We start from the raw sequence: 9,327 nt of genomic DNA, 5'->3' as shown, positions 1-9,327 counted from the left end.
GTGGAATCTGGTAGTCTCCTCCAAGATAGCACCATACAAGAGCCAAGAATGGAAAAAAACCATGACTGAGAAAAGTGCTTTACAAACAAGATAGAAATAATAAACAGATACTGAAGCAGACAGCAGCAAATTATTATTTTAGTGCCGAAAGCCAAATATTATTTCCCCCCCAGGAGCTTATCTGTCTCCTATTATAGATTGTATATGAACTGTATCCAAACAAAACTTGGTTTTGTTTTTGCACCCCTTTTAATTACACATGTATTTTCCCTCTTGCATGTTTTCTTATCATTCTGTCACAGTGTAATTTCAAGCTTTATTGTGTGTAGGCCTATTTACAATTGTCTTCAATCTGAATAAACAATGCTGGCCTTGCCAGTTGCCACGCAAAGTTGGGATAATAAAACATAAAAAAATATTTAAATTCAACACCACTCCTAAAGTGCAGGGACATTTGTATGCATCTTGTTGAATTCAGTCAGACTATCTATTATGGTGTTGTTCATCCATCATTGTTAGTCAGTTTCACTTAATTGGTAGGTATATCTTATTTTCCAATCGGGACTGAGAAAGATTGGAAAACAAATAGTACAATATAACTTGACCTACATGCCTGTAGCATTGTAGAGGCGATATTATGCTGCGTGATTTTTTTACACGAGCATTGCATGTCATGTGTCACTGTCCCTTCCACTCTACGTAACCCCTTTTGCTCCCCCACCCTCTCCCATTCCCTCATGCTCACCTACGTCGCTCTCAGCAGTTAGTCCATCCGAGCCACTCTCTCTTTCCCACTTACCAACAGAAAATACGTTCGAAGAGGACTTGCTATCGACGGAGAAAGAACAGCGGCGGGCGACCACAAACTCTCACATACCTGATCCTAGATGTAGCCTAGATAACTTTTCAGGGTCTATAACACGTTTTACTGGTCGTTTTACATAACGATTACGCCCGTATTTTTATTTATTTATGTCCATGACATTTGATTAATCCATCCACTTTTCGGGAAACTTATGGAATTCTGAAACATTTAGTGAACAAGGAGTTATTTTGGTTATCAATCCCTTTGTAACAATTCAGTCCACTTGTACAGGAGGATGTATTTGAGTGTAATTTCAAAGGTGTAGGTGTAGTGGTGCGTTACCTGGAATCATTTAAACAGAATTTTACATCGGAAATGAAAATGGATCTTTGGGGAGTTTACCTATTTCATCTCGTCTTCTTCGGTAAGTAAACAGGCGTATTTTCTACCTGTACTGCCCTACGAGATATTGCAAGGATTGAGTATTGATAGACACGTTCCTCTGATAAAGATTTCATGGGATACAGAAACCAAGGAGATTTTCAGTTTTGCAACCTGTTCGCAATATGCAGAAAACCCGCATATTTGGATAACTCTTTCTGTTGAGCAAATAGGCTACTAAAGTACATTTAGGAAAATCAAGTATGCTTTTCTTTTCTATCACTGACCTATGTATATTTCAATAAAAAAATGTTCCCACTAGGACAATAATATATTTCGGTGGAAATTGATTTTATGGTAGAAATTATGTGGAGTGATTTAGTTGTTGCCGCGCAATAATTTAGCCTACATTTTAGTTGTCGGATATTATGTTTACGCCATTTGGAGAATCTGTGATTACTTCCTTGCAATGTATGCCACATTGAATCTCAATATCAGGTCGAAATTAAGTGACTGACTAGCACTTCATAAGTGTTCTATGGTGTCCTGATACCTAATATAAATAATTTATATGGCCCAATAATCCGCATACACCATTATGACGGGATATTGTCAACATGTAGGCTATTGTAGGAACTCATTGAAATTTTGTGTGTACGTGCATGTGTACGTGCGTGTGTACATCAACTACTCTCTGACAACATTAGGCTACAACCAAGCCCAAAGACCTGCATATGATGATAATGAGTTGTTTCATTTTAGCATTCAAACAGGGCCAGATTAAGAAATTGCCTGACCACAACCCCTGTAAACAAATCCATGCATCAAAATGCAATTCGATGGGTAGTACATTTACTGTTGAAGAAAAAGCCACTTTATAATAAAGCAATAATAAAAATCTGCCTTTTTACAAAAGCAGCTCATGCAATTCTACATCATGTACATGACAGAACACATTTACTGAATGTTTTTTAATAACACAAGTTGATTTAATGGCTGGGAAAAAACGGGGAAAATTCGCACACTTTTTTTTATGAACACCATTTTCCACCACCATGCAAGAGTGGCTAATGCTACTTCCAGATTTTGTGCCTGCTTTCAGCCAGGGGTAAACAACAGACCACTGCAACCTGATTGGCTGAACGCAATACGCAACATCCTGTGCTATCATTCCTAGGCATTAGCCACTCTATCATTATGGTTGAAAATTGTGTTTCATAAAGAAAGTATGCATATTTTTCCAGATTTTTTCTGCATTCTCGCCATTCAATCGAGTTAAGGAGGCAATCGAAGCCTTTGTAGCCTGAATGGAGAATGTTTAATGTACAAACTGGTCTACGCGGATACGAGTCTTGTCCAATCTAGCTGTAGCATTCATAGGACTCTATGAATCCTATATATATCATTCTATCTAATCCTACTTGGGCATATATTTACTCAATTCAACAAGATACATCACATTTTTCCTTCACTTTATGAGTGGTGCTGGTGAAACCTTCACAATTTACTGGTACCCTCATTTACTGCCACTGCATTGAACTTTTCTACTGATCGTTTGACTACCACTGCACTGAACTGTTCTACTGACCATTTGACTGATTTCAGAGTAACAGTATAGAAAAGGTGACACATTCCCCCATATTAATAATTTCAACCAATTTCACAGAGGTACCTGGGTGGCTTCGTCATCATTGTTGAATGACAGACGCTCTCAGTGTGATTGGATGAAGTCGCTATCGATTTTTTGCCTCTGATGCGTGCAAGTGAGAAAGGAGAGCCGCAAGTTGTAAACTATCAATGTCTATTAGTCAAGACAACACTGACATGTTAATCCTGACCTTGTTGCAAGGCGGGGGTAATACCATTATGGTTATTGACACGGCCATGACTTCCAGAGTTGATAATTCCTATCTCAATTGGGAACTGGCATTCCCAACTCATCAACAGCTGGCTAACAGGAGAACAGACATTTGCACCAAATCCTGCCTCAGTATTGATATTCTCTTCAGCAACTCCAGGACTGTCTTCATTAGAGAAATGAAGGGGTTGGAGGTGGGGAATTCTGAAAGGAAATGAATACAGTTATGCATTGAGAATCATAACAGGATATGATTCAATGTCTATTCAATTGGCATAAGGTGGAGAAGAGGTCTGTTTAAGCCAATTGGATGGTTTGCCATTTTCTTCTCTGAAAACGCAAGGTCAATGGTCTTAAAATCCTTGAAACTAACCACATCATGTAATTATGCACAAGCGATAGTTAGTTCTTTTGGGTTTCCTTTCAGTATACCAGCCTTTGAATTTGATTTTGAATTCAAGGTAAGGTAGCTAGAACTGATGAAGAAATGAGGTGTTTGCAGTTGTCATCGATAACGGATGGATCTTGCCGGTATGCATCCATAACTGTAGCTTTACCTCAACAGAAGCATAATGGTGCAATTTTCCAGCTTAAGTATTCACTCATTGTCTTTTGTTCTGACACAAACTTGCAGTATTTTAGGTGTTTTGTATTTACATTGGCACATTTCTGAGGTAATTGCTGTGTTGTTGAGCCACTTGTCCAAACTAATGAGCACAGGCAACAATTCAATCCATCAGGCACAGTGTACATAGATCACAATTTCTGTAGATGACATTATGCATTTATGTGGCCTGCTGACGAGGCAGCAGTGTGGTTGATAAGACTGGGGTTTAACTCACATAACCATGTCAAACAACAGCATCTAGCCTCTAACGATTTTCCAAGATGGCGTAGCAGTCAGACGTCCTTTGTCCTCGTCTTGTCCCGTGTATAAATATTTTATATATTTTCATATTTTTCTTCGCATATCATTTTATATATTTTTTTCTAAAAACTCAACTTCAAAACACTCTCCTGCAACCCGCCTCACCAAATGTGGTGCGGATCTGTTTTTTTACAAAAGTATTATTCACCTCGTATCTGAAATCCACAACAGAAGCTAGCCAGAGTTAGCCAGCTCACTAGCTAACGTTAGTATTCAGCTAACCACGGCTAGCGGTCATCAGCTATCCTTTAGCTCAGAAAGCTATCGCCAGTTTTGTACAACGCGATTCAGACCAGAGCATACCTGACCTATTTTTTCTCCATATCCCCGGGTTTCTACCGCAAGCTCTGGACATTTACACCTGGATCTTGCAGCTAACTAGCTGCTATCCGAGTGACTATTGGCTAACGTCGATTCCGGAGCAAACACCAATTATCCCGGAGCTAGCCAGCTGAAGAGTTCCATCAGCCACTCCTGGGCTACAATCACCTATCCGGACCCGTTTTACTGCCGATGCGGAGCCCCACCGGGCCTTCACAACTGGAATACCGACGTTATCTGCCTGAGGGAGTTATTCAACTGGCCCCTCCATTGCGACGTAACCTGAACGTCAATCTGCTAACTGCGGCCCGCTAATCGTTAGCTGTCTTGAGCATATCGACTGCTATCTGAACAGGTCTATCGAACAATCTTCTTGGGCCACTATAACTATAACTATTTTGACAATTGGATTGGTCCCCTCTACCACACGGAACCCCACTAATCTACTGACGGAAACGCACGGGGTGGCTAAAAACAGACCTCCATCTTCTGCTAGCTTGCTACCCATGGCTCGGCTAGCTGTCTGAATCGCCGTGACCCCAACCAACCTCACTACTCACTACTCACTGGTCCCTTATGATCACTTGGCTAAGCATGCCTCTCCTTAATGTCAATATGCCTTGTCCATTGCTGTTCTGGTTAGTGTTTATTGGCTTATTTCACTGTAGATCCTCTAGCCCTGCTCATTATACCTTATCCAACCCTTCAGTTCCACCACCCACACATGCGATGACATCACCTGGTTTCAATGATGTTTCTAGAGACAATATCTCTTTCGTCATCACTCAATGCCTAGGTTTACCTCCACTGTATTCACATCCTACCATACCTTTGTCTGTACATTATACCTTGAATCTATTTTATCGCCCCCAGAAACCTGCTCCTTTTACTCTCTGTTCCGGACGTCCTAGGTGTCCAATTCTCATAGCTTTTATCCGTACCCTTATCCTACACCTCCTCTGTTCCTCTGGCGATGTAGAGGTGAATCCAGGCCCTGCAGTGCCTAGCTCCACTCCTATTCCCCAGGCTCTCTCTTTTGATGACTTCTGTAACCGTAAAAGCCTTGGTTTCATACATGTTAACATTAAAAGCCTCCTCCCTAAGTTTGTTTTATTCACTGCTTTAGCACACTCTGCCAACCCGGATGTCTTAGCCGTGTCTGAATCCTGGCTTAGGAAGACCACCAATAACTCTGAAATCTCCATCCCTAACTACAACATTTTCAGACAAGATAGAACGGCCAAAGAGGGCGGTGTTGCAATCTACTGCAGAGATAGCCTGCAGAGTTCTGTCCTACTATCCAGGTCTGTACCCAAACAATTTGAACTTCTACTTTTAAAAATCCACCTCTCTAAAAACAAGTCTCTCACCGTTGCCGCCTGCTATAGACCACCCTCTGCCCCCAGCTGTGCTCTGGATACCATATGTGAACTGATTGCCCCCCATCTATCTTCAGAGCTTGTGCTGCTAGGTGACCTAAACTGTGACATGCTTAACACCCCGGCCATCCTACAATCTAAGCTTGATGCCCTCAATCTCACACAAATTATCAATGAACCTACCAGGTACAACCCCAAAGCCGTAAACACGGGCACCCTCATAGATATCATCCTAACCAACTTGCCCTCTAAATTCACCTCTGCTGTTTTCAACCAAGATCTCAGCGATCACTGCCTCATTGTCTGCATCCGTAATGGGTCAGCGGTCAAACAACCTCCAATCATCACTATCAAACGCTCCCTGAAACACTTCAGCGAGCAGGCCTTTCTAATCGACCTGGCCCAGGTATCCTGGAAGGATATTGACCTCATCCCGTCAGTAGAGGATGCCTGGTTATTCTTTAAAAATGCCTTCCTCACCATCTTAAATAAGCATGCCCCATTCAAGAAATGTAGAACCAGGAACAGATACAGCCCTTGGTTCTCTCCGACCTGACTACCCTTAACCAACACAAAAACATCCTGTGGCGTTCTGCATTAGCATCGAACAGCCCCCGTGAAATGCAACTTTTCAGGGAATTTAGAAACCAATATACACAGGCAGTTAGAAAAGCCAAGGCTAGCTTTTTCAAGCAGATTTTTTTTTCCTGCAACACAAACTCAAAAAAGTTCTGGGACATTGTAAAGCCCATGGAGAATAAGAGCACCTCCTCCCAGCTGCCCATTGCACTGAGGATAGGAAAGTCTGTCACCACCGACAAATCCACTATAATTCAGAATTTCAATAAGCATTTTTATACGGCTGGCCATGCTTTCCACCTGGCTAACTCTACCCCTACCCCGGTCAACAGCACTGCAGTCCCCACAGCAACTCACCCAAGCCTTCCCCATTTCTCCTTCTCCCAAATCCAGTCAGCTGATGTTCTGAAAGAGCTGCAAAATCTGGACACCCACACATCAACTGGGCTAGACAATCTGGACCCTTTCTTTCTAAAATTATCTGCCGAAATTGTTGCAACCCCTATTACTAGCCTGTTCAACCTGTCTTTCGTATCGTCTGAGATTCCCAAAGATTGGAAAGTAGCTGCGGTCATCCCCCTCTTCAAAGGGGGGGACACTCCTGACCCAAACTGCTACAGACGTATATCTATCCTACCATACCTTTCTAAGGTCTTCGAAAGCCAAGTTAACAAACAGATCACCGACCATTTCGAATCCCACCGTACCTTCTCCGCTATGCAATCTGGTTTCAGAGCTGGTCATGGGTGCACCTCAGCCACTCTCAAGGTCCTAAACGATATCTTAACCGCCATCGATAAGAAACAATACTGTGCAGCCGTATTCATTGACCTGGCCAAGGCTTTCGACTCTGTCAATCACCACATCCTCATCGGCAGACTCAACAGCCTTGGTTTCTCAAATGATTGCCTTGCCTGGTTCACCAACTACTTCTTCGACAGAGTTCAGTGTGTAAAATCTGAGGGCCTGTTGTTCGGGCCTCTGGCAGTCTCTATGGGGGTGCCACAGGGTTCAATTATTGGGCCGACTCTCTTCTCTGTATACATCCATGATGTAGATCTTGCTGCTGGTGAGTCTCTGATCCACCTCTACGCAGACGACACCATTCTGTATACTTCTGGCCCTTCTTTGGACACTGTGTTAACAACCCTCCAGACGGGCTTCAATGCCATACAACTCTCCTTCCGTGGCCTCCAATTGCTCTTAAATACAAGTAAAACTAAATGTATGCTCTTCAACCGATCGCTGCCTGCACCTGCCCGCCCGTCCAGCATCACTACTCTGGACGGTTCTGACTTAGAATATGTGGACAACTACAAATACCTAGGTGTCTGGTTAGACTGTAAACTCTCCTTCCAGACTCACAAACATCTCCAATCCAAAGTTAAATCTAGAATTGGCTTCCTATATCGCAACAAAGCATCCTTCACCCATGCTGCCAAAGATCCTCGACTTCGGCGATGTAATTTACAAAACAGCCTCCAACACTCTACTCAACAAATTGGATGCAGTCTATCACAGTGCCATTCGTTTTGTCACCAAAGCCCCATATACTACCCACCACTGCGACCAGTACGCTCTCGTTGGCTGGCCCTCGCTTCATACTCGTCGCCAAACCCACTGGCTCCAGGTCATCTACAAGACCTTGCTAGGTAAAGTCCCACCTTATCTCTGCTCGCTGGTCACCATAGCAGCACCCACCCGTAGCACACAGTCCAGCAGGTATATCTCACTTGTCACCCCCAAAGCCATTTCCTCCTTTGGCTGCCTCTCCTTCCAGTTCTCTTCTGCCATTGACTGGAACGAACTACAAAAATCTCTGAAACTGGAAACACTTATCTCCCTCACTAGCTTTAAGCACCAGCTGTCAGGGCAGCTCACAGATCACTGCACCTGTACATATCCCATCTATAAATAGCCCAAACAACTACCTCTTCCCCTACTGTATTTATTTATTTATTTATTTTGCTCCTTTGCACCCCAGTATTTCTACTTTGCACACTCATCTACTGTCAAATCTACCATTCCAGTGTTTTAATTTCTCTATTGTATTTACTTCGCCACCATGGCCTATTTATTGCCTTTACCTCCCTTATCTCACCTCATTTGCTCACAATGTATATAGACTTATTTTTCTACTGTATTATTGACTGTATGTTTCTTTTAATCCATGTGTAACTCTGTGTTGTTATATGTGTCGAACTGCTTTGCTTTATCTTGGCCAGGTCGCAGTTGTAAATGAGAACTTGTTCTCAACTAGCCTAACTAGTTAAATAAAGGTGAAAAAATGTATAAATAAATAAATACAATTTAGATAGAACTGCCTGTTTGATCAAACTGCTCACATTGCACATCGCTAACACTGGGGATTCATAATGATGTCAATTTCCAGGAATGCAATAAAAGAGCACATACTGTACTAAAGGAAACACTCGGTCTGGGATGGAATCAGTGACCATCTGTAAGAAATAGACCTACACATATCACCATCTTTCCATTTCGATGGAGAGCATTATGAGAATATATGGTTCAATATAGAAGAATATTCTACAGCTGAAGATACACTGAGTGTACATGACATTAAGAATACCTGCTCTTTCGATGACAGACTGACCAGGTGAAAGCTATGATCCCTTATTGATATCACTTGTTAAATCCACTTCAATCAGTGTAGATGAAGGGGAGGAGACAGGTTAAAGAAGGATTTTTAAGCATTGAGACAATTGAGACATGGATTGTGTATGTTTGCCATTCAGAGGGTGAATGGGCAAGACAAAATATTTAAGTGCCTTTGAACAGGGTATGGTAGTAGGTGCCAGGCGCACCTGTTTGAGTATGTCAAGAACTGAAACGCTGCTGTGTTTTTCACGCGCAACAGTTTCCCGTATGAAGAATGGTCCACCACCCAAAGGACAACCAGCCAACTTGATATAACTGTCGGAAGCATTGGAGTCAACATTGGCCAGAATCCCTGTGGAACGCTTTCGACAACTTCTCGAGTCCATGCCCCGACGAATTGAGGCCGTTATGAGGGCAAAAGGGGGTTCAAGTCAATATTAGGAAGATGTTCCTAATG

At 42.5% G+C, this 9,327-nt stretch overlaps 1 protein-coding gene across 1 annotated transcript in view; it reads left to right on the top strand.

Moving 5' to 3' along the window:
- Nucleotides 1-734: 734 nt before the first annotated feature.
- Nucleotides 735-9,327, top strand: part of LOC139574529 (GDNF family receptor alpha-4-like) — a 142,610-nt gene continuing 134,017 nt past the window's right edge. Inside the window, exon 1 of the mRNA XM_071399201.1 lies at nt 735-1,229. Coding sequence (XP_071255302.1) covers nt 1,181-1,229 — 49 coding nt within the window. The 5' untranslated portion in view covers nt 735-1,180. The remainder of the gene's footprint in view (nt 1,230-9,327) is intronic.

Source organism: Salvelinus alpinus, chromosome 4 (assembly GCF_045679555.1).
Source record: "Salvelinus alpinus chromosome 4, SLU_Salpinus.1, whole genome shotgun sequence".
NCBI classification, from domain to species: Eukaryota; Metazoa; Chordata; class Actinopteri; order Salmoniformes; family Salmonidae; genus Salvelinus; species Salvelinus alpinus.
The sequence above is the reverse complement of the archived record's forward strand: the minus strand, read 5'-3'. Positions and strand labels throughout refer to the sequence as shown.